The sequence below is a fragment of the Tachysurus vachellii genome, chromosome 12 (genome assembly GCF_030014155.1).
Source record: "Tachysurus vachellii isolate PV-2020 chromosome 12, HZAU_Pvac_v1, whole genome shotgun sequence".
Classification (NCBI taxonomy): domain Eukaryota; kingdom Metazoa; phylum Chordata; class Actinopteri; order Siluriformes; family Bagridae; genus Tachysurus; species Tachysurus vachellii.
Window position 1 is genome coordinate 5,738,433 of NC_083471.1, and position 27,500 is coordinate 5,765,932.

The window sequence follows — 27,500 nt, forward strand, 5'->3', positions numbered from 1 at the left end:
AACCTACCATGCATGTCTTTGGACCGGGGGAGGAAACCGGAGTACCCGGAGGAAACCCCTGAGGCACGGGGAGAACATGCAAACTCCACACACACAAGGTGGAGGCGGGAATCGAACCCCGACCCTGGAGGTGTGAGGCGAACGTGCTAACTACTAAGCCACCGTGCCCTCCTATTTTATCATGAACACAGAAAAAAGTTAGCCTTAGCATGTGGCTACCTACTATCATGTGTGCTGATAATTGATTATATTGCAGTAAAGTTAAAGTGTATTAAACATTAGTATACTTAAGGTACATTATCAAATGCGCTAACAGTAGCCCCGCCCACAGCCCCTGATGCGTGCGTTTTTTTAAGTCTAGACCAGCAACGTTTTGGTGCTACATTAGAACCATTTTCCTGGTTCAGAGCTGGTGCTCTGGCTGTCGAAAAAGAAAGAACTGGTTCTAAATGAGGCTCTGGCTCCGAACCAGCACGGTGGAAAAGGGGCATTAGTTGACTTTGGTGCTTGGGCCCCAAAATAGTATACATTTTATAATGTACGACTTTGTGTTTTACTCTTCCATCCTGCTTCCTTATGATCCAGTTAACCAGAGTTTTCTTCAGAACCATTTCTTTCCTTCAAAAAGGAGGCCGTATTGCACACCGTGTCAGACCAGGGCAGACAGCCCTCGTAAATAATGCTAGCCTTGTTCTATGTGAAGGATTAAAATTACACACAATTCACAAATTCAATTCATTCAAGGTGAAAGACTGAATATAAAAAGCACTGGAAGTTCTGATATCGTCAATAAGTGATAATGATATGTCCACAAGTGATACTCCTTGCAGACCCCGCCCAAGAATATAAGTAGCTTAGAGTATGAACAGATTAATAAAATTTAAAGGAAGAAGTTGCCTCTTGACCTGTGTTTAAGTACGCCTGCACAATCACTTCATTTAGTCAATAGGCTAGACTTCCTTTGTACAGCAGAGCCACTTTGTGGTAATCCGCAATACACACAAGCAGCTGGTCCCAAACAGATCAACTTCCAGTTTGCCGGATCAACTTTCAGTCTTCCAAATCACCTGCTGTCTGGTTGCGATGGCCCATTACCATTGTACACTGGCTCAGCGCCCAGTTTCCTGAATAAAGATTGAAATGTTGACGTTTGATATCAAACAGTGCCATTGCATTGTCTACCTACACTAGTATGTGTGACCTCATGCACTGGCTGTACAGCTCTCATTTAGAGGATGTTTATAGGTTGACATCAAACCTTTTTTCAATTTTCCTTTCACTTTAAAGTTTTTCCACAATGCTCCCAACCTTTCAGTCATTACTGGGTCATTTTTGCATGATGGTCCTCCTCTAAGGTAGGTGTTATGTACAAGACATCTACCTTTGTAGAAAATCCATCCATCCATCCATCCATTCATTCTCTACACTGAGTATCCTACTGGGTTGTCGGGAACCTGAAGCCTCAGGAGACTTGGGGTACAAAGCAGGGCACACCCTGGACAGGATGCCAATAAACCTACATCAGATGTCTGGACTGAGGGAAGAAAACAAGCTTACCCGAAGGAAACCCCTAAGGCACAGGGACAAGATGAAAGCTCCACACACAACACATAAGAAGGAGGCGGGAATCTAGTCCAACTCTGGAGGCGTGAGGCAAATGTGCTAACCACCAAGCCACCATGCCCCCTTACCTTTGTAGAAAATGTAAAGGCTAAACAAAGGATGGTGTGTTTGTCAATTTCCTCCTACAAGCCTGCGTTTGTATATCTCCTATTGCTCTCCCTGAGTCAATTCAGAGCTAATTTCAGGATAGAAGGAGAGAATGTGCCTGGGACAAACAGCTTACAGCATGTGCACATGCTTCTATCAGTACTACTGACTCAAGGCTATGTAATTTTGCTAATGGCAAAAAAACATGGGGTTGCTAATGCCAACGTCCCAGACAGACACAGAACGTCTGCATATATATACGTGGTATCTTAAGTGCTTACATTAATTCGTTACTGTATCCATCAGATCGTCTCCTGTCAAGAAGGCTCGCTTGACACACGACTCAAACTTCGTGTCGAATTAAACGATTCTTCTTGAGGTTGACTTTTAGTTGCAGAGTTTCCATATGTGAGAGCAGGAGGTAGTTCTGTCTCTGCACCTGCTGTTGCGACTGTCCACGTTGCAGCTAATCAGCCAGAAAGGAGTACACACTGCATGGCCTCGCAAGGGAACTAAGGCAGCTTGCACACACTTTGTGAACACTTTGAGAAATAGAGCTAATGTAAATGGAAGCAATCTGACCTATGAATCTTTCAGATCTACGCTAAGCCGATTGTGATTGCGTGCTTCACCAGGTATATGAAATAGCAGTCATTTTAAGACTCTTACATCTAGTCTTATCTAAAACTAGATGTACTGCTTTTTTGCAATCAGAAGATATCTTGAACAAGACCCAGCCAGGCAGTCTGGCCCATGTAGGGGAGACCAGGGACAGTTGTAACAGGGGACGGTTGTAACACCTTGAATTCCTCCAATCAGAAACAACCTAGAGTGATGACACTCACTGTGCACATGCTCAGTTAGTTTCCCTCCATTTTTGCCATAAAGGGAGCCACATTTAAATCTTCCTGACTGAGTTATCTACAAAAGATTGTTTTTGAGGTAAAAAAAATTACTTTTCTTTCTGATGTACCTTTTTGGATGCTGTTATAGGATCGAATGTCTATGAATTCAAACAAGAATTATTAGAATCACTATTTTGTAAGCTAAAAATATAAATGGCTAACAAGTGTCAAACTAGCAGTCAAGCTAGCTCACATGAGATGACATGCGTTACAACCGTCCATGTACACTGGGACGGTTGTAACAGTGGAGGGACTGTATTAAAAATCAATTTTGCAACCTGTACATATTTCATATAACCACTTAAATACATTATTCCAGTAAAAATGGTTTTTGATGTATTGCTAAAAATTGCAAAAAGTGTTACAACTGTCCCTGGTCTCCCCTACTATCACAATCACTTGGGTCTCTTACGTCTGTGGAATGGAGTCGTAAACAACATCCTGAAGACAGTGCAATCAATAGTCAATGATCTAATGTTAGGAAACCCAAAGTCTTCAGTTGAAGAGGTGAAAACCTGCCCATTACAAGCTGTATATTTGGAGAATTGATCGATCCCTGCGACACTTTCAGCAAATCATGCCTTAGAGGTTTTATTCATGCTCTGCTCGAGCACAAAAACCACCCTTGTGTTCTGGGCTGTCACTGTGAACAAATGTGGCCCGTGTGTGGCCCCAAACTCATGAGTATAATGTGACAGCATGTAAAGTTAGCCTGCTGTTTTTAGTCTTTAGTTCACATTTCACACAGTAGTATGTGATCATCTAGTACTTTCTGGGCTGAGTGGCAGGTGGTGCAGAATGTTTTTCACTGCAGTGCTCTGGCAGGGATTTTTTTTTTTTAAGGCAGCCAAATTTACCATCTTATTTGCATTAACGCATCCAGAAAGACCCACCAAGCTTAGAGTGCTGCAAGGATCTACGTCCATGCGTACATGTCCTGTTGTGGGCGTTATCTCATTATGGCCCAGGAATAAATGCGCTACCATGGTAACAAAGTAAGTGAAAACTAAAAACCAAAAGGAATAATCCTTGAATCAACTTACCAGGTGACGGTAGGAAGGCAGTGTTAAGCGCTGTGCTCGAGAGGGTGCATCTCATTTCTAACTTCAAACTATACCTTTTAATGCAGGTGATAGTGCTGAATCCAGCACTGTAATAACATTTTGGTTTCTTCTTTTTATTTATGGATTTCAACATATTTCCATGTTCATTCTTGAGATCTGTTGGTTCACGGAGTGTCAAGGAAGTAGCAGATGTGGATGGACTGGCAAAGTTTTCATGGCTGAACCCAAGAGGAGTTGAGGCTCTATCAAGAATGACCCAATGTTGGGTAGCAACCTCTACTTAGGGGTATCGCAGTTAGAACAAGATATTCTGTACTCATTGGTGAAACCTTACAAGCTTATCAAAGCTTTGTCCATTATTATGTTGTTGCATCAATATTAAAAAGATCAGCGTTGCTAAAAACATATCCATCATTTACATAGATAAATATTTAATCAGCTGTACACCATATATACTGTACATTTTATTTTATATAATATTTTTTCCCCTTGGAAAATATATAGGGAAAGAGACCAGGATCTTACTGACCTATAGGGTGAAAGAATGTTGAGTGGTGGAGGCTGTTCACAGAGGTTGAACGTCTCCTGCATCGGGATGGGTAACGACTCACGATCAAATAGCTGCTGATCCTGAATGGTGGAGCTGCGGAACGCTTTCCTCATGGTGATGTCCTGCAGAGATACTGAGAAAGAAAGAGACACAGAGGGAAAAACCAACCAGGTCATTCATCTTCTGCCTCTTTTATACTCTCAATTTATGTAGCATATATAACATATTGCTTTCAACATAAACTTGTTTCTATTAGTTATATGTATATGTCACAAATTGTGGGGTTGACGAATGTGTCATTGAAATTGTAATTAATTCATCTGAATAATCCACATCTGCATAAATATGTGCACTGTGCTGGGAATATCAAGCACTGAGGGGGTTTGTAATTTTTATATATATATATATATATATATATATATATATATATATATATATATATATATATATATATATATATATATATATAAAAAGAGTAATAAATAAAAGCGATATATTTACTTTAATTATTTCATTTTATTCTTTTGCCAGACAAATACATCATACACAGGTCTTGCTATTTGTACAATCTCTCTCAATCTCTCTCTCACACATGCCTTTCCTCTTTCTATTCGTCTCTCTCTAATTGATGGACAGCTAATGACAACTTAGTACTTGTTATTAGATTACTAGATTACAATTAGTATATAAAATGTTCTGCTCTTAATATTTTAAATAAAGCTCTAGGAAGCTTTATTTAAGCAATGTTATAATTGCGGATTAAAATTTCTTGGAATTTCCTAGAAGAAAGAAGGAAGAAGAAGAAAGAAGAAAGAAAGAAGAAAGAAAGAAGCAGAAGAAAGAAGGAAGAAGAAGAAAGAAGAAAGAAAGAAGAAAGAAAGAAGCAGAAGAAGAAGAAGAAGAAGAAGAAGAAGAAAGAAGAAAGAAGAAGGAAGAAGAAGAAAGAAGAAGAAAGAACAAGAAGAAGAAGAAGAAGGAAGAAAAAGAAAAAGAAGAAAAATTAGAACAAAGAAGAGAAAGAAGAAAGAAGAAGGAAGAAGAAGAGGAAGAAATAAGAAGAAGAAAGAATAAAGAAGAAGACGAATAATAAAAGTGATCCACACAGATCCGTTCCTTTCATTTGCCCAAATGCATCAGACAGCCTGTGTACTTGGAGGTCCCTTTGGTGAGTCTGCAGGGGCATTAAGAGCTTTTTACTCTCAGCTAAGAGATTGAGGGCACATATAGGTCTAATACGAGTATTGTCAGTATTAAGCATTGTGAACATACAGTTTGTATATCTTACGTTTGTATTAAACTGTGTTTTATTACTCTATCTTTGGTTTATTATCTTTTGCGTCTTTTCATCTGTTCTTAACTCGGCTTACAAAAAACACCTTGAAAATGTAATCCTCTGTTGTCATCCTGTACCGATGCTCACAGGTCCATACGTAGCTCACACATCTGCATAGCTCCAGACACATCAAGCTCTGAGGCTGTGTGTGTTCTGACTCCATTCTATCAAAGCCAGCATTCACTTTTCTGCAATTTGTGATCTTCTGTAGGATCGAACCAGACGGGGTAGATTTTTCTCCCCACATGCATGAATGAGAATTAGTCACCGGTTCACCAGTTGTCCTTCCTCGGAGCACTTTTGGCACGAGGTAACCAGGGCAAACCAGGAACATTCCACAAGACCTGCTGTTTTGGAGATGCTCTGATCCAGCATAACCATCACAATCTGTCAGAGTTGCTCAAATTCTTACACTCCGATTCTCCGACATGTCAACTTTTAAAACTGACTGTTCATTTGCTACCCCAATATATCACTCCATGACAGGTGCCACCGTACTGAGATAATTGATGTTATTCACTTCACCTGACAGTGCTTTTAGGGTCTGTGTATATACCATCACCAGCTGAAACTAGTCCTGTACCCTCCAGCAAATAAGCTCCAGAATGAAACAAATCAGTCCTATTTCATGCCAGTAGATTTGATACAAACTGAAAAGACGAGAAGAAAAGTACGAACTAGAAGGAAACAGGCCTTGGGGGAGTTGGTGGCGTTGCGTGCTATTATGAGGCCAAGACGTTGCAGTGAAATAATGTGGTCATAAAAAGAAGGACATGGGCCATTAGTTTAGTCCTGTGAGTGATACACACACATACACACACACACACACTGCTCAAAGGTGTGTATTGTAAATATGGGGCAGAAGAACAGCTTTGCTACAGAGAAACAAATTAAAAAAATAAATATTATTTATATATATATATATATATATATATATATATATATATATATATATATATATATAATTCAATGTATGCAGGGGCGGGGCTAAAACACAGCCTTTTACCCTAGCTCATCTGAATGCTAAAGCACCCCGTGACCCACCCACCCGCCAAGCGCACACACACACACACACACACACACACACACACACACACACACACACACACACACACACAAACAATAAGCTATTACCCATACACTACTGGAGGAAATAAGCAGATTACCAGTAAGTGAAACTCAAATGGATTCTCAAGGCTTCTTCTCTTTGTCTATTGTTCTTTCCAAGGTTCTCAGCTCCATTTTTTTTTTAAAACAGTAGTCAACATGGAGCTGTTCTATATTCATTTACACATGTATTCAGGATTCAGCAATTCCCTATTCCCTAAAGAAGGATGAATACCTGCAGCCCACAGTCACACACACACACACACGTCACACCCCACTGAGTTTAACTGCAGGGCTCAATATTTCCGCCTCCTGATTTTTCCACTTCCCTTCTTACCCTCCATTTCAGGCTTCACTCAAGCCTCTACATCTCTTTTTTATGTCACATCATTATATTTCCTTCACCTTCCTTCCTTTTTTGATTTACTTCTCTGAAACCGTCTGTGCTGTCTTTTGGTGACATATAATCCACACTCTTCTTTTCTATACTGCCCTGGATCTGTCCATCTCCCTCCCTCTGTGCATGTTTCCTGTGTCCTCTTCCTCTTGTTCCCTGACCTTCATACATAATGAGTCTCTGTCTAGCTCCTGAGTAAAAGAAACGGGAATAGAAAGAAAGACAACAAAACACTGATAATTCCATGGCTACTTAAATAAAAAACGGAAGATTGTACATCCGTGCGTGTATGAAGACGAGACGAAACTGTAACTTCTCAGCTTAAGAACCACATATTATTAAATAACAAGAAGACACATAGTTTTGAGTCAGAGGAAAGTTTGGTTGGACATGTGGACATCCCGGATTTTAAAGGATTTAGGACGGTTTAGACGGGCTACCGTTCTCGTTTCTTACAGAATTTAATATTTGTTGAATAATCCGTTCAGTATCCGTTCTGAATAAAATTCATAAAGATGAATTTTAACTGGAGTTCAGGTGATTAATAGAGTAAAAAAAATGAAAAGGCATGTGGGTTTCTGGATATTGTAACATCATCTGAAGAGGAGATCAAACCCAGATCGCCATGGTAGTCCCAATCGCCTGCATCACAAAGACTTAAACATGAGTAACGAAGGTGTAACTACTACATGGATACCTGGATAAACGTAACGGTGTCACGCCGTACAGCTCTTGTCTATGACTGACAGATACAAAATGCTGGTATATATAGGACAAAACATTAGGGTAAAAGGGGAACAGGTGAGATGGTGGACAAACAGAACAATAGAAAAGATGTGGTACAACACAAGTGGAGAATACACGAACAAAAAAGCAGACTATAGCCCTATTCGGACGGGACTAGTTTTACAGGGGGTCGTTAGAGAAATTTCAGTTTCACAGACGTACTTTGTGATTTTAATCCCGTCCGAATCTGCCATGTCTGTCTTTTTCTCACACGACCTGTGTAAAAATTCCAGAGCAAATTACCTACTGTTTTTCAGCAAAATCGGCGCTCCTCTGAGAAATCTAATCCCGTCTGAATGCGTTTTCTTGTCTGTTTTGGTCAACGTGAACTACCGTATTAACCCTAGCGCACCGGTATTCAAGTTTCTGCTTTCTGCACACCAACAATGGATGTAAATGTGTTTGCTACCCTACCCAAACCTTGTGGTTGTGTATACAATTTTCAAACTGAAACTGAAACGTAGGTTCGCTCCAAACAGAAATTAAACAAAATGTTTTTTCCTGCTTTCTTTTTCGCTGCCACTTTACTATTGATCGGTCATATGACCATACGCAATCCACGCATCCTGGACATGTGGTCTTGTGCAACGCCCACATGTAAAACACAGACGTCCGTAATAAACACAGAGATGTTAGTCCCGTCCGAATGCATACATAAAATACATAGTCCCGTCCGAGTAGGGCTTATGGTGAAAACCCTACCAGCACCACCTCTGGTGGCCCAGTAGCTCCTGACAGCTATAACTATAGTCAGACTCTTGAATCAATATTTACACACAGAAAGCTACATGTATTTAGACCCAGGTTACGCAACTGCGTATGTTTTCCGGGTAATTTAAAATGTAATTTATCCTTCGAAGAAGGTCCGATTTTTCTTCAGTGAAATGTTAAGAAGTTTTCAATCCTGTCTACACCACCACCACCACCTCTAAACACAAGCTTAGCTTGAGCAGGGAAGGTTAAGGGTATTGCTCAATTGCCCAGCAGTGGCAGCTTGGCAGAAGCTGCCATTTTCCTCCACAACCTCACACACTGGGGTTCTACAGAGGCATCTTAAATAGAACGACGTATGTGTGAAATCTTTTACTACAGCAGAAAATGAGCACACACACACACACACACACACACCTAGTTATACAGTATACAGCATCAGAAGTTTAAGCTATATGCTCAGCAGTGGTTACAACACTATGTGCTTCGTTTACTGTCACAACTAGAAGGTACAGAAAAAAAAGAATCTGTTTCATTACCTAAAATGTTTCCATAATAAATTCCCTAATGTTTAAGTGTATTCCTTAGAGTGACTAATTTATTCCTACAAAATTGGTTTAGTTTAACAATATTCTGTAACTATCACCCGATGGCTATTCGGACGCTCGAAGAATAGCATTTGATCCAGCGCTTAATATTATTTAGCACTGAATTGCTTTATTGCCTTTTCTTGTTTAATTCATTCCACAAGATTAGCAACCAGAGTTAAGTGAAAAGTGTATCATTAAAATGTAAAAAAGCACGTAGTTAAATTCTCATCAGGACGCACAATGAAAGACAAAAAACTCGAAGGGAAATAAAGCTCATCTCTGTTCTCTACAGAGTCATCAGTGAAGGCTGTTATATTGCTTTCTGTCTCTCACACACACGCGCACACACACGCGCACACACACGCGCACACACACGACTATGAATCCGAGCTGCAATCTAATACACTAGTTTTATTAATTTTACTGCTTTCCTGTTATTTATTTTCAATAAACACAGCAGATTATGTTCCTCTCACATCTTCATAGCTATCTCTCACTTCCTTGCAGAAAATAAATAATAATAATAATAATAATAATAATAATAATAATAATAAGAACCTATATTTTACCTTCCTTTTTAGCAGACAATAAGAAATTCACACAAACGGCATTTAATACAATAACACTGCAAGCTGAAGATAAATGAAGCTGGAGGTAAATGAATGTGCCTGGTTTCTTTTTCTAGGTTTTATTTCATAAGAATTAGCAAGATCCCGCTGACTGCGGTCGATTAACAGAAGACTGGTAAAAGTAAGGAAACAATAATGTGAATGAATAATGATGTAAATCACTCATATTTTATTATTGGATTATTGAGAGGTATATATATATATATATATATATATATATATATGAACAGTACTGTGCAAAAGTTTTAGGCAGGTGTGAAAAAATGCAGTAAACAAAGAATGCTTTCAGAAATATAAATAATGAGTGTTTATTTCTGTCAATTTACAAAATGAAAAGTGAGAAAAATCTAAATCAAATCAATATTTGGTGTTACTACCTTTTGCCTTCAAACCAGCATGAAGTGATAGCACGACCCCCACAGAGCCCTGATCTCAACATCACGTCTGGGATTACATGAAGAGACAGAAGGATGTGAGAAAGCCGACATCCACAGAAGATCTGTGGTTAGTTCTCCAAGATGTTTGGAACAACCTACCAGCCGAGTTCCTTCAAAAACTGTGTGCAAGTGTATCTAGAAGAATTGCTGCTGTTTTGAAGGCAAAAGGTGGTCACATCAAATACTGATTTGATTTAGATTTCTCTTTTGTTCATTCACTGCATTTTGTTCATTTATGAAAATAAATGTTTTAACGCTTCCATTTTTGAAAGCATTCTTTGTTTACAGCATTTTTTCATACCTGCCTAAAACTTTTGCATAGTACTTTATTATATACTTATATTCATATATATATATATATATATATATATATATATATATATATATATATATATATATATATATATATATATATATATATATATATATATATATCACCTACCGATATTCTATCTATATCTATAGCAAGAAATGAACTAATTTCTAGTTCCCATTTAAACTGTGAGGCATTATAAAACATCCCCAGCTGCATCATGGTAGAAATTCCCCGGCACCGCATTCACGCCTCTCTGGTGTCTTTTGTGCTAGAACCTGTTTTACTCGTGTTTGAGTCTGACACAATAGCACTTCGTTCTCTGTTAACCTCGGTGCCTGTTCTGAGACAGAACAAATAGTGAGCAGAAGAGTTTCAAAATGAAATCCTAAACTATTTATATGATTAAAAAAAAGCTGGATGGGTCATCTCACACGCAGTGGTGTTTTTCTTTTAGTCAAGTCTCTCTTGCACGCTCTCTCTCTCTCTCTCTCTCTCTCTTTCTCTCTCTCTCTTTCTCTCTCTCTGTGTTACTTGATACTAGGTGATGGTAAGACTGCTAGAAAACAAACAGTCAGTTTGCACTGGGGAGCTTTTCATTTACACTGCAAACGAGTAAAGAACAGTACATCACACATCCTCGAATTTATTGTGTGTGTGTGAGTGTGTGCGAGTGTGTGTGTGTACTCACACTCCTCCTCTTTAGGGTCAAGCTGTGTCACACTGATAGACAGACGATCCACTCTCTCCTGCAAGGAGTTGACGCGAAAGGAGAAGGCATGTGCTTCATTAAAGAGCTCCCCAAACAAATCCTCTGCATATTTACCTACAGAGAGAAAACACACATGCGCACACACACACACACACACACACACACACACACACACACACACACAATGAGCCTTTATTCATTTTTAAAATCTTTTTTTTTTGTTCATTTGTTTTCTAAAGCTATGTGTAAGAACACACACACACACACACACACACACACACAGACAAACACACAAACTAATAAACTCAGGAATTCGGTACCCAAAATCCGCAACTCTTTTACTCCTACTGACCTTTAAGTGCCACAATACAGGAGAAAAATAATAATAAACAAGACGCAAAACGATTAAGAAGCACAAATCTACAATACAGATCATTAATTAAGTAAAACTCGTTTCCAACCTAATTGTTGAAAAACCTTTTCTGTTAGCATTTCTCTCAGGTCTTCAAAACCAGACCCAAACATACCAGCAAATACCAAACAAATACACCATCCAAGGATTACAGTATTTAACCATTGGATATAAAATAACATCATCATTATGTAATTTCAAGTACTTGATAAATATTGTTATATATCGCACAAACAACTGAAATAAATCAAACATTTTACTTATTTATTTTAAGCAAGAGAAATTCGATTTTTGTGGCAAATGAGATGTTAGCAGCAGATCCTTTAAGTGCTGTACAGTAAGTTGCATGGTGGGGCCTCCGTGGATCTGACGTGGTTGTCCGGGACATCCCACAGACGCTCGATTAGATTAAGATCTGGGGAATATCGTGGAGGAGGTCGTGAGGTTTTTGCAGTGAACCGGGGAGTACCGTTGTCATGAAAGGGTGTAACGTCTTCTGTTTAGCTACGTGGTACGAGTCAAAGTAACAGCCACATGAAGAGCAGGACCCAAGGTTTCCAGGCAGAACATCACGCAGCCAAGAGCACCACACTGCCTCCGCCAGCTCTCTCGTCTTATCCCTGTAGTCCATTTTGTGCCGTCTCTTCCCGAGGTAAGAGGCTCGTTGGTTATTCTACCTTGGAACACTTTTGGTAGATAATAACCAGTGCAATGCAGGAACAGCTCACAAGACCTGCTGTTTTGGAGAAGCTCTGATCCAGTCGTCTCACGGTCACAGTTTGACCCGTGACAAGTTCCCTTGCCCATTTGTCACATGTGCAACACATCAACCTTGAGAACTGACTGTTCACTTGCTGCTTAATGTATCTCAAGTCTTGATAGCTGCTATTGTAACTGGATAATCAACATGATTCACCTGTCAGTGGTTTTAATGTTTTTCGGCTAATCTGTGTATATTTAATAAAAAAGGGTAAAAAAAAGTTATCCGTCCGTCCATCTGTCCGTCTATCCATCCATCCATCCACATTATCTATCTATCTATCTATCTAACTATCCATCCATCTATCCATCTGTCCATTTATCCATCTGTCCGTCTATCCATCTGTCCGTCTATCCATCTGTCCGTCTATCCATCTGTCCGTCTATCCATCCACATTATTTATCTATCCATCCATCCGTCCATCCATTCACACTATCTATCTGTCCGTCCATAGATGCGTCCATCCATCCGTCCATCCATCCCTCCATCCATCCATCCACATTATCTATCCACCCGTCCATCCATCCATCCGTCCCTTCATCCATCCATCCATCCATCCACATTATCTATCTATCCGTCCATCTGTCTGTACGTCCATCCATCCATAGATCCGTCCATCCATCCATCCACATTATCTATCTATCTAGGGGTCAAAGAAAGACAAGGCATAATGGACACTTTCCTCATATAGTGTGTGGTCAAACATCAGGTTTTGTATGTGCTATGTTCTGTATCTAGTTCTCAAAGAAAACCTTCCATTAACCAAGAGCTTCCAGGGAAAGTAAGTACCCATAACTCAAGAAAGTAACATCCATTAACGAGCAACAGAGTGAAGCTTCGCTGAAAATCTGTTGTGGTGTAAACGTAAGGAGAATGTGTAACAGTGTAAACGCCATTTTAGTCCAAGATATTTAGAGAATTTTGTAGTCAAAAGGAATACTTTGGATACATTCCACAAAATAAACCAACAGATTTAGATCATTTTTCGATCACTCACACTCGCGCGCGCACGCACTCACGCGCACGCGCACTCACACACACACACACACTCACTCACTCACTCACACTCACTCACACTCACTCACACACACTCACACACACTCACACACACTCACACACACACTCACACACACTCACACACACTCACACACACTCACACTCACACACACTCACACACACTCACACACACACACTCACTCACACTCACACACACTCACACACACTCACACACACTCACACACACTCACACACACTCACACACACACACTCACACACACACTCACACACACACGCACTCACACACACACACACACACACACACACACACACACACACACACACACACACACTCACTCACACACTCACACACTCACACACACACTCACACACACACACACACTCACACTCACACACTCACACTCACACTCACACTCACACTCACACACACACTCACACACACACACACTCACACACACACACACCTCACACACACACACTCACACACACACACACACACACACACACTTACTGAGACTGCTGAGCTGGCGTATAACGTTGGCGAGTGAAATATTGGTGACACATTCCAGCTCGTTTTTAATACCACAGGGCAACACCGTGTGGCATAAGTGCCTCGGCTCGATGCTCCTCTTCACCAGCGGCATCTTCGCTCACTCCACGATCACCTGTGGCAGATGTACCTACAGGGAAAACCAAGTTAAATTAAATGAATTGATTTGATTGGTCGAATGAATTATTACTCCATAAGAAAAATACACACATGGACCATTAGCACTAAAGATATTTAGTGCAAATCTCAGTTTGGATAACTAACACACTCCCAGCATACAGAACTCTAAATCAGCCAATAAGTTATTCGTTTCTATTAAACGCACCAAGTATCCTGAATCATTTCCAGGTCATTAACAAGGTTCATGAAGTGAGGGAGATAGAGAGACTGCGAGAACCAGCATGAGCGTGACCTACATATTGCAGATTCTGCACACACCCACACACAGCTGGTCCTAAAGAGTATTATCGTGCCTTCTGTGGCTAATCGCTCACGCTGTGCTGGAGCAGTACACAGATAATTAGATTAAGTCTGAAATATTCAGTCATTTAAACTTGATTCCGAAGCGAAACGGGACATGAAACCACGGAGACAAACGACAACGCTGTGATCGGTTCTTATTTAAACCATCTACTGCAAAACACACACACACACACACACACACACACACGTTCATATCATACTTATAACTTCATCCAGAGGCGGCCATTTTCTTCGGCCCCAACACATCCTCTAACATGATGTGTGTGTGTGTGTGTGTGTGTGTGTGTGTGTGTGTGAGAGAGAGAGTAGAAGGACTGCAATGCAGTGACTTAACACATATGATAACAGCCACAATGATCTTAATATCTATGTCATTGAAAAAGATGAGTGCTGTCTGTTTTTCCCACTGAGACAGAAATAAAAAAAATTGCGATTGTGAGTAAAACTCGATGCCACACTCCAGTGTGTTTATCTGCATCACACCTAGTGTTTTAACACCTACTGAAGTGCAAATGCACAGTAATATCCACTGAATATGTCATATGACTATGAATGTGCTAAGAACATTTAGTGACACTAAAAATCTTGGAAGAAGAAGAAGAAGAAGAAGAAGAAGAAGAAGAAGAAGAATTACAGCACAGTGAATTTTTTATTCACATATCCCAGCTTTAGAAGTCAGAGCACTGGGTCAGCTATGATACAGTGCCCATGGAGCAAGAAGGGTTAAGGACAACGCACTGCTGGCAGGTTTACCTATGAACGCAATTCGTCCTCTGCAAATGACCCAAAATGCAGCTGCACGGCTTGTTTTTAACCTGCCTAAGTTCTCACACACCACCCTGCTGCTGTGATCCCTCCACTGGCTTTCAGTAGCTGTACACATCAGATTCAAAACACTGATGCTTGCCTACAAAACCGAAAATGGTCCAGCTCCCTCTTACCTCAAAGCCCTCATCACACCTCGCACTGCACCTCGCACCCTCAGATCTACCAGCACTGCTCGACTGGTTCCACCATTTCTCAGGGTAAGAGGTAAGTGTACTACAAGACTCTTTTCTGTTCTGGCACCAAGGTGGTGGAATGAACCTCCCCTAGGGGTCCGGACACCCGAGTCTCTGGCTATCTTTAAACGACGGCTGGAGACCTACTTATTCATGAAACACTTCAACTAGCACTTTACATTTACATTCACATCATTTGGCAGACAGCCCTTATCCAGAGCAACTTACATTACCTCATTTTTCTTTTTTTATACAGCTGAGCAATTGAGGGTTAAGGGCGTTGCTCAGGGGCCCAACAGTGGCAGCTAGGTGGACCTGGGATCGAACTCACAACCTTTTGATTGGTAGCCCAACACCTTAAGCACTAGGCTACCACATGCCACTTTCAATGATAGAGACTGAAAAGCACTTTTGTACGTCACTCTGGATAAAGGTGTCTCTTTAAATGCTGTAAATGTAAATGTTAGGGCCTTGCTCAGGGGCCCAACAGTGGCAGCTTTAACCCCCAAACCCTCCAGTCAACAACCAAGAGCCTTGACTACCTGATCTACTGCTGCACCATAATGAGACATAATGAGGATAAATTCCTTTAGAATAACTGAGATGAGATTACTGCCTCGTTGTGGTGGAAGAAAGCAAGTAAGAAAGAAAGAATAAATGAACAAAGGAACATAAGAAGGAAAAAGGCTGGAAAGACAGACAGACCGAAAGAAGGTTCTGTTTCAAATCTTCCACTAGTTTAGCCTCAGATGCCTGTTCTTGGCTCTCAGAGGTGGAACCTGACGTGGTCTTCACTGTCGCTGTACAGTATCTCATCCACTTCATGTCTGGAAGCACCGTGTGCTCTGGGCTGCTTTTCTGCTTACCACAGATTAGCTTTTTAAGTCACTGTAACAATCCTGTCAGGTTAAGCCATTTGTTTCAAACCTTTAATATTGATCCTGCCAGAAGAATTACTGCTCACTGGATGTTTTTTTTTGTTGTTCTTTAAGAAAAACTCTGTCTGCATCCAGTAGACAGTAAAGTCTAGAAACTGTTGTGTGTGAAAATCCCAGCAGCCGCTAAAGCCGGAAACGTCGTCAAAGTCTGATGAGTCTGATGTCTTGACATGAACATGTGCTGCTGCCGTGTGATCAGCTGATTGGAGAATTGTGTGAATGTTTTACAGGGTTACAGATCCTCCTGTTTAAAGTGTCATCCTTCTCCTCTGCTTTCCCCCAAAATCCTGATCTCTACATTCCTGCTGACTCGACACGTGACCTTCAGCCCTTGTGCGGAAATTCATTCGCTCCCTGGCCTACTTTCGCATGCGATAGCCAATCTACCTTAAAGACGTACGGCTTCGGTCAGGATGACTAATCTATCCCAGAGCAGGACGCGTTCCTCCGTTGCATCTCCTTCCCCCGTCCGTCCGCCTCCTATACTCGTTTATCTCCCTCCTCCTCTTCCTTGCTTCCTTTCCACATTTATTCTTAAAAAAATAAAAAAATAAAAAAATAAAAAAATCAACATACGGATGCTTTAATGTTGCTCCCTCCCACATCATGCCCTGCCAAGCATTTCATCATTTTTATTAAGAGTGACTCACCGAGCACTTTAAAAGAGCGGAGATATTAAAGCAAATACTATTATGTAAGAAAAAAGAAGGGGGAAAAAAAAAATAAAAAATAAATAAATAAAAGAGATAGGCGAAAGATAAGCCGCATTGCACTCTTGTTTTTCCTCCATTTTTTTGGGGATAGACGGTGGGAAAAAAGGGAGAAGAGAAAGAGAGAGAGAGCGAGAGAGAGAGAGAGAGATGTTTGGCAGCAGTGCAGTAGAATCTAATTATGTAAAAACCAATGCGGCTCAGTCCAGAAAAGCAGAGACAAAGAAAATCTCACACACACACACACACACACACACACACACACGTCCATTAATTCCACTTCCTATAAAATGCACAGTTTTAAGAAATCCCCACTTCAGTGCTGATGATCAATAAGAAGCTTAAAACATGTCCACACACACACACACGGCAATACAATTACTCCTGAATGTTGTGAGTTATTTATTTATTTTTTAATACCCTAATTGTTTTTTTTAGTCTTCTCACTGAATTAAGTATCCTCTTTTATAAACACACAAATCCAACGTGCGTGTGTGTGTGTGTGTGTGTGTGTGTGTGAGTGAGTGAGTGAGTATTAGTTAGTTAGCAACCTTTATTTAACCAGGATAATGAATATGATGAATAATGAAATGAATAAATAAATAAAATAAATAAACAAATAAACAAACAAACAGTTTGTATGTTGTTCTGTAATAAATGTAAAAAAAATTGTATGAGCATGAACCGCTTCAGGACAGGTTGTTGTAGGAAAATTCACGTGAAATTCTGACATCTGTGAGTTCATATAATTTGCAGATCTGTATCACAGTTTTGCTTCAAAGTGTCTGAAACTGAGCTCCGTCTTCACGGTCACAGACGCTGCTGCTGCTGCTGCTGCTGCTGCTGCCTCAGCATTAAGCATCTGAAGAGCAAATTTTCTTCGACATGTCGCCGCTTTAACATGATTGGCTCTTGAAATGGAACAATTTGCATATGACTCGCATGCTGTGTTTTCATTGGTTAAATGTTTACTCTGTGCACAGTTACACTGAACCATGTACTCTAGTACTGTATCCAACAAATCCCATACAGACAAAAGTAAAAAAAAATGTAAATAAATAAATAAATATAAATATTTTATCCCTACGTGAATGTGAAAAATGATGTTAGCAAACAGCAAACAAGTCGACAGCATGTCTGAATAACCACAATGCTGTAATATTATATGACAAAACAAAAGCCGAACAGAGAAGCGTATAAAACCGTAGAGATGGCAAGTGATATTAAATAAATAAATAAATATTGAAGGTAGAATCTTAGGAAGGAAGAATCTTAGATGAAACGCGAGGGCACAAAAAAAAAAATATCCGTCAGGGAAATTCGTCAGACCTTTTTTTGAACAAAAGGGTGAGATTTCGTTTAGTTTCAGTTTTATCTCAGGAAAAGGTCATCGACTGATTCTTTATGATTTGCTTGAGATTTTGTAATTAACAGATTCAGACTTGAAGATACTATATGTATATTTCTTTGGTTATGGACACATTGTGTGAATTTATTTCTTTTCAACAAATCCCGTCGCTAAATCCGTCATCCGTTCAGTGTGGAAGTGTGGAATTTTCTAGAAGGGTAGAGTCAGTAACTAAAAATGAGTGACGGATATATTCCCTGTGATGCACTGAGGAAGATGGGTAGAAGATGGTCTTTCTGTGGATGATTGACATATCGCTCTGCATTAGTTCCCCTCCTTTGTGCCAGTGTCATTGTTGGAGTGAGGATGGGACACTGGGCAGTCTGCCTTTTCCATGCTTGCCTTGATTAGATTCCTTCATAAATTGTACATCGGTGGTGGGAGATGACACAAGAAAGAGAAGAGAGGCTCCAAGAGCAAAGAAAAAAAAAGTTCTCCTCAGGATGTCGTTCATTCATATTCTGCTATCTCCAAGGCAACTCGGTGCTGTGATGCTGGTCAATGAGCCTCCCCCACATCTTCCTGTCTCACATACACACACTCACACTGAGGTTGTCTCATAGGTCACTCTCTACATTTCTAAATGTTACGGTCTCATATAGCAACATCTTAACGGCATAATGATCCACAAAGGAACGTAAAGATGGGTGGAGAGATAATGGAGGTGGAGATGCTGCATCGCTGGACACATTAGCGTCCACGTGCCTGCATGACCTTTCTTCACAGCTCAATGCACTGGGGACAATACAGCAAAGTTTGCGCAAACACGACGCTAATGGTGCATTAACTCCTTTCAAAGGGGGAATAATGGCATCTGAAAAGAAGAATAATGAGGGAGGAGGAATCTTTTACACCAACATCAACACAAACAAACTGTGTGTGTCTGACGACGCGGGTGAGGACAGTCCAACTGTTAACATACAGAAGAAAAGCAGTTCCATATCACAATGCTGCCACCATCATGCTTTACTATTAGACATGGTGTCATTTGGGTCTTGTCTTGTTTCTGCAACAAATTATTCCCAAAGATGTGGTCTGGTCTGAAATCCAGCATCTTTTAAAGGGGAATTGAAAGCCAATTTAATTCAATTAGCTAATAAAATTGAACAGCTGAACATACTGAATTCTTTTTTGCAAATGGTGCAACTATTATAAGAATTGTAGTCCAAAGGCTAGTTAAGTTATTATGCCCGCTTTCCACCAGAAAGAACCGGGTGCTGGTTTAGAATGCTGATTCAAAGTTGGTTCCACTGGCGAGCCTTCTAAAACCGGTTTGCCTTTCCATGGGCTAGAGAGCCATCACAGTGCCGAGTCTGACGTCACTGTATACAACGTTATACAGGAACATTAACGCAGCAGCGGCGACAAACACAAACACAACATCAACAATGGCGGATGTTGCTTTACTGTTAATGCTCATGGCTTTGCGAACCTACATTGGCATCCAAACGCGGCGAATCCTGATTTAAAATGATTTAAACATGGCGCTAACGACGTTCTCTTTTGTCTTGTTGGTCACAGTTACCCCGCCCCCAGCCCCTGACGCAAGCGGTTCTTAAGTCTAGACCAGCAACGTTTTGGTGCTACTTAAGAACCACTTTTCCTGGTTCATAGCCGGCGCTTTGGGTGTCGAAAAAAGAAAGAACTGATTTTAAATTAAGCTTTGGCTCCGAACCAGCACTCAAACTGCCTCGGTGGAAAAGGGGCACTAGAAAACTAGAAAAAAGTCCAAATTAAACCTCTTTTCCAACCAGAGAAAGAAGAAATGAAACTAAACCGACTAAACAGTTTGAAGGTAGTGTTTATTTTTGTGACCTAAGTTCTAGGTGAACTAAATTCAGATATATTTGATATAGCAGGTGTTTGTTTCCCATCGTCATGGCCAAGGTATGTGAGAAGAATACAAATATAAATAAATAAATAAAAATCGATAACAGTCTTGTCTGCTGTCCTTCACAAATAAAACAATCATAGAGCAAGCATGGGGCAGAGTAAATGCCGGGTTATACGGTCACATGACTGACTGAAAAAAGGTCAGCGTTTTACTGATTTAGTTATCTGTCTAGTTGTTGGACAAAGAGCAACATTTTTTAAGATAATTTGAGAGGGTTTGCATTTTTTTTTTTGGTCAATAACTTAACAAGCTGCATTTTTTGTCAAAAAAAAACAGCAACCCTTTTTTCACATAGGGATAGAAATACAAAGACACTTATTCCTTTGACATGCAGAAAAGTGCAGTAATGTTCTTTCAATCCTGCACAGATGATATTCACACCTGAACACCTGTAGGATGAACTTTAAGTAGCTCTTTCATAGGGTTGCAAAGGTAAAAATTTTCGGTAAATTTCCGGTAAAATTTCCCGTAAAATTCCGGAGACTTTCCACTGGAACTTAATCTGGGGAATTTTGGGAATATTCCAAATTGGAAACTTTACGGGAATTTAGGGGAATTTACAAGAATTTATGGGAACTATTTGGAAATATAGGGAAATGTATAAACTATATCATATACAAATACAAACCTAAATAAACATTTTGTTTGGTCATAAGCAGACATTACATGTAAGGTAATACAAATTTTAAAAATGTCTCTTGACTGATTTAATTGTAAGTAGAAGTTAATTGATTCTTTCATTGAGTAACACATGCATAATAAACATTATTAAATGAAAATGAATGTAAAATGAAGCATTTTTTTCTAAAGCTTATTAGGTCTCTGCTTCTGTGGTAGTCAAGGCCTGGAAAATGGAGGTGAATCCCCTCCTTAAGTGATATATGGAGGATTTTTTTTTATTTCAGGGGGAATGTCATCAAATTATCTGTGTATGTGTAACAATCCTAATTTACTGCTTATTAAGAGTTAGTAAGGTAGTTATTAAGTTTAGGTATTGGGTACAATTAAGAATGTAGAATAAGGTAATTCAGAATAAGGCATTAATATGTGCTTAATAAGTACTAATAAATAGCCAATATTCTATTAATATTCATGATAATAAGCAACTAGTTAAATGACCCTAAAATAAAGTGTTACTGTGCATGTTATGGAAGAATGCAAGTACATGCAGGGGGTTTGGCCTCAATGGCCCTCCAGTAAGCAGTGTGCTGTGTGCAAGTGACAGAGGAACGCAGGGTACAAATTCATCTTAAATTGCATTAAATCTTGTTGTTTTAAACACAGTTATGCTGCAAGATTTTTTTTAACTACATTTAAGTTCCTTGTTATAGGCAACTCTGCATTTTCTTAAAATTCCCAGTTTATTCCCATATATTCCCGTTAATTCCCATGGAACGTTTCCAGCCTTGAAAATTCCCAGAATTTTGCAACCCTATTCTTTCATCTACGAAGTCTTCAGGGGAGCCTTCAAGGAAGAGTCTGAAATAACACCACCTTGGCGTACCTTTTTTTTTTTTTTTTTTAACCTCAGTGTCTCCTAACTGATCAGCTACAATTTATATTAGCTACTTTCTGCCTGTCAGGGAAGTGGTTTTATCATTTTAAAAATCAGCCTTGACTACAAACTCAGCATGAAAACGTGCTAATACACACACGCACACAGGCGACTGACATCCCAGAATCCACCTGCCACTGATATTTGTCTCGGCAGACACACCCAGCACCACACACCGCACGGTGTAGCTTTACATCTTCATTTAAAACCGATTATGTCTCAATTTTTGTTTTGTATTTTTTACAGTTCAGTTGTACCTCCACGCTTCTAATCGATACTCACCGGAATGGCGAAATAATAAAATTCATTTACAGGGGCAATAAAACCCACAGCACACATTGTAACCCGATGTGTACACTCGTTTCAATTGTCAGCTGAGGGAAAAGAGATAAGGGAGAGCTTTTGTCATTTTAAACGATCACTTTTTTATTTAAAAGTGTATAATGGATATGATATGAAAATGAAAATTGCTAATTTTGCTAAGTTGGAATTCCAAGTGTGAACACTTTTTCTTTTCGGACCCACCCGATCCATTCTGATTCCTTATCCCTGGTTGGATTGTCTTCGACTTGGTGGTACACTGTAGGTGCTAGGATTACTATGAATAGAACCAATTGAAGACTAAATCACACAACTGCCATTACGTTGGTCAGCATCAACATTAGAGAGCATTTGAAGACTTCAGCAGAAGGAATTAGTGTTAAGTCTGTAATGATGTCAGAAATGATGCTGACCTGTTAGTTCCTCAGGAGCTCTTGGTTACACAATTCCACTCGACTATAAACTGTTGTAGAAAAGACATTATTTACATTGACATTATTTCCTGTCCAGTGTCACCCAAATGAGGATGAGGTTCACTTCTGAGTCTGGTTCCTCTCAAGGTTTCTCCCTCATATCATCTCAGGGTGTTTTTCCTCACCACTGTCACCTCAGGCTTGATCATTAGGGATAGATGTTAGAGATAAATAACAATTTTTATTCTGTTTCTATACTCCTGTAAAGCTGCTTTACAATATCCATTTTTAAAAGTGGTATACAAATAAATCGAATTGAAATTAATCAGGTTCACGGTCAACATGGTTGTTTTTACAAAGCAGAGCAAATCAGATTGGTTTCTCGAAGCAGGGCTTTAGACTAAACCTTATTCCTTTCTTTTTACTTGTCTTGATTGCTCACATATCGAAATTGTAATAAATTATGGTAGTTTGAATGGAAGGAACTGATTTGCTTGGTCAAAACAATTTTGTCAAAATAGTTCACGCATTGTTATGACTTCCAGGTCATATTATTCATGTCACGTGCTTTTGTTTTGTTATTTGTTCTCTAGTTTTGTCTCCTCCACTGTTCTGTTTAAAGATTTGTTTAAAAACGTTTTCACACCTGGATAGTTTTCCCTCATGTGATTCGTTTAGATATGTACGAACACAACGATCGCACTCAGACCCGCGCTAACACAAGTGCAACAGAATCCAAAAAACCGACCACTATGAAATGACGTCTCTCTAAAACGGCTATCTGCCGAAACAGGTTGTTCTGATGAAACTATAAATCCTGCATGAACTGATAAATTAATAACAATTACAGCTAAACAGAAAGTCACACTTTTGGTCGACAACCCAGCTTTAAGGAAGACCGCTATTAAAACCTGAAACCTACAGTAAACAGCTGGCGCTGACCAATGAGAGGACTTACATGCGATTCACATAAACACGTTTTGCTACGGTTTAAAATCTCAGACCTACAAAGTGTACAAAGTTGATTCTTCGTCTCTTATCTCTCATTCATGTGTACGCTGTGATTCTTCAGTGCTCGAGTGTCTAGAATCGTCTGATCGCTAATCTCTTTTCTCCATCTTTCAATTATAGATCATTTCATAGGTTGCCTTTGTTTTTGCACTCACGGCTTGCTTTTCATCTCTCGCATACATTGACTATATAAACAAATGCGCTTTGAATCTGATACAGGAATACTGACCTTTTAATTAATCCCGACGTTACATTTAAACGTCTTTAACGGAGTAAAACACATTGACTTATTTTGTGCTCTCGTAACATACATCTATTCATTAGCCACGTCTTCATTCAAAGTCACTTGAGAAGCGACTAAGTGTTAAGGGTTAAAGGGTCAATTGCTTAAGGGTGTAACTTTATCTCTGGGATCTTAAGAATCAGTATCTCAGAAACATAAACACTGAGCTACCAATTACTATAGAACCTTTATCTGTTATCTTAGCCGTGTATAATTAGAAAACATCCATTTTGTGTAAACCTACAAAGAGTTGCAAAGCCCGGAGCGTATTCCAGGGGGAATCGATGTACAAAGCAGGGAACAGTCAGGATGTGCTGCCAATCAACCTACTGTACATGCCTTTGGACTGAGGAGGAAACCGGAGTACTCCAGGCCTTCTCAGTAGACACGAGAGCCCAACTAATGCTCACTAATGCTCTTGTGGTTTAAGTCTTCCCTGAAGAGTGGAGGATCATATAGCAAATCTGTAATGGGATGTTCAACAAGTAAATACGGACGTAACGATCAGCTGCTCACATACTTTCAGCTATACAGTGTAAAAGCTGATAATTTATTGATTTGCTCACTTTTCTGATCGTTGAGTGCTCGCACAAGTATAGTGGTCAAAAATGGGTACTGCAACAAGCACAAATTGTATCAGAGCTTCACCGGGGCAGAAATCATAGCCCACACTTACTCTAGGACAATTTTCAGTGGCGGGGAGCAGCAGTTCCATGGTAAATGGAGTGGAGTAGTTTCAAAAGATCTTGTTTTATAGCAAATTTATGAAAACGTTACACACCACTGCTCAAGATATTTGTACTTTTCTTACCTAAGCCTTATTGCAAACGCCCTGAAATTCTTCTTAAATCGCTCCATGTGTCTTCACAGGCTGAAGGTTGTGTTCATGTTCTTCAGTTAGAATGGGGAGTTAGATGAACCCGGGGGGCATGGTGGCTTAGTGGTTAGCACGTTCGCCTCACACCTCCAGGGTTGGGGGTTCGATTCCCGCCTCCACCTTGTGTGTGTGGAGTTTGCATGTTCTCCCCGTGCCTCGGGGGGTTTCCTCCGGGTACTCCGGTTTCCTCCCCCGGTCCAAAGACATGCATGGTAGGTTGATTGGCATCTCTGGAAAAATTGTCCGTAGTGTGTGATTGCGTGAGTGAATGAGAGTGTGTGTGTGTGTGTGCCCTGCGATGGGTTGGCACTCCGTCCAGGGTGTATCCTGCCTTGATGCTCGATGACGCCTGAGATAGGCACAGGCTCCCGAGACCCGAGGTAGTTCGGATAAGCGGTAGAAAATGAGTGAGAGAGTTGGATGAACCCTGAGCTGATACCTGAGCATCTGCTCATTTTTATATTCGTCTATTCGTCAATCTATCTGCTCTTTGCTATATCCACCCACAATCCATTTATCAATCTATTGAATTGTTTATTTATTATCCATCCATTTATCCATTCACTCATCCGTCATCTGTCCATTGATATATCCAGCCATTGGATTTTCCATCCATCCATCCATCCATCCATCCATCCATCCATTTTCCATCTGCTCCTTTATATATACACACACCTATTCATCAATCCAACAGTCCCTTGATCTATCCATCCATCCATCTAACTATCCATTCATTATCCATCCATTTATCTGTCTAGAAATACATCCATCTTTCCATTCATCAATCATCTGTCCATTGACATATCCTTCAATTCCTCTGTCTGTACATCCTTCCTTTTATCTATCCAATCATCTGTCCATCCTTCAATCTAACCATCCATTCATTCACCATCCATCTCAGGTGTCTGATCCCCTAAATCCCATATTCATATATTGCTTACTTCTTCTCTTCAGAGAGCTGCACTCCATCCCATAAAAACTAGAGAATACAGAGTCAATAATTAGCACCGACGTGTCAGTGCAGACCTTTCCTTCATCCTCAAACATGCAGTTTGCTGCAGCAGCAATCTGTACACAACACATGTAGACGCTAAGAGGACCGGCTGAATGACGTCAAATTTCAAACCTCTCAGTAATTGAGGTTGTTGGAGACTGTATTCATGAAACAGAAAAACTGTAGTGTTACACAAGCTAACACACACACACACAAACCGAAGGTTGTTGCCCATCTTATTTAGACAGATACAGTGTCTATAACAGTGTTGTTATACTCTCAACACACACACAGGATTCTGTAAAGAGACGAAGTGTAACTGATGTAATTAATACCAATTAGCTATAAATTATAACCACCTGCCTATTATTGTGTAGTTACCCCTTGTGCCCCTAAACCTGCTGTGACCCTTCGAAGTGTGGACTCCACAAGACCTCCGAAGGTGTGCTGATGAATCTGGCACCAAGACATTAGCAGCAGATCCTTTAAGTCCTGTATGCAGTGAGTTGGGGCCTCCATGGATCTGACATGTTTGTCCAGCACATCCCACACACGCTCAATTGGATTGAGATCTGAGGAATTTGGAGGCCGAGTCAACACCTTGAACTCTTTGTTCCTTATTTCATTCCTGAGCAATTTCTGCACTGAATCAGGGAGGATTATCCTGCCGAAAGAAGACCGTTGCCATGAAGGGGTGAAGTCGATCTGAAACAATGTTTAGGTAGGGAATACGTGTCAAGGTAACATCCACATGAATGGCAGGACCCAAGAATTCCCAGCAGAACATCACAGCCCAGAGCATGTACACATCCTGGTGCCATTTCTTGATTCTTCAGACCAGACCGTCGATTGCTCCATGGTCCAGTAGTGATGCTCTGATCTCCAATGTAGGTGCATTGAGTGGTGTACAAGAGCCAGGAAACTGTGAGGCTCTGTGTGTTCTGACAACAGTAGGTCTTCAGTGTAATTGAAACAGACAGGAAAAACACACGCATCAATAAGCCTATGCTGGTCATGACAAGTGCGAACCACTTCAAAACCCTAACTGACCTGCCGTTTTAGAGATGCTCTGATGGCATAATAAGTATTCACGTCCTCAGAGTAAACACTTAGTGTGTTTTGGCTCATTGTTCTGTTTTTAATGGAAAAAAAACTGGGATCCAAGACTGGAATGAAATCATGTAATATTTCTAACTATGTTAATAACTTTCTAACAAGCATTACAGCTAAAGATCCGCGAAAACCAAAACACGCGATTTCTTTATTGTGTACAAAATCTACAAAAGCTCTTATTTGATATTCATTCATTCATCGAACTACCTCGGGTCACGGGGAGCCTGTGCCTCTCTCAGGCGACATCGGGCATCAAGGCAGGATACACCCTGGACGGAGTGCCAACCCATCGCAGGGCACACACACACTCTCATTCACTCACGCAATCACACACTACGGACAATTTTCCAGAGATGCCAATCAACCTACCATGCATGTCTTTGGACCGGGGGAGGAAACCGGAGTACCCGGAGGAAACCCCCGAGGCACGGGGAGAACATGCAAACTCCACACACACAAGGCGGAGGTGGGAATCGAACCCCCAACCCTGGAGGTGTGAGGCGAACGTGCTAACCA

General features: G+C 40.3%; 1 protein-coding gene across 2 annotated transcripts in view; it reads right to left on the reverse strand.

Moving 5' to 3' along the window:
• Positions 1-27,500, reverse strand: part of wasf1 (WASP family member 1) — a 70,152-nt gene that overhangs the window by 19,671 nt on the left and 22,981 nt on the right. The window contains exons 1-4 of one of the 2 annotated variants that reach the window (XM_060884102.1): positions 16,173-16,194; positions 13,945-14,113; positions 11,224-11,358; positions 4,209-4,362 (exon numbers count right to left, since the gene is read on the reverse strand). In XM_060884102.1, the coding sequence (XP_060740085.1) occupies positions 4,209-4,362; positions 11,224-11,358; positions 13,945-14,077 (422 nt within the window). In that variant the 5' untranslated portion in view covers positions 14,078-14,113; positions 16,173-16,194. Of the gene's footprint in view, positions 1-4,208; positions 4,363-11,223; positions 11,359-13,944; positions 14,114-16,172; positions 16,195-27,500 lie in introns of those variants that run through there. The other variant, XM_060884101.1, reaches the window with a different exon arrangement.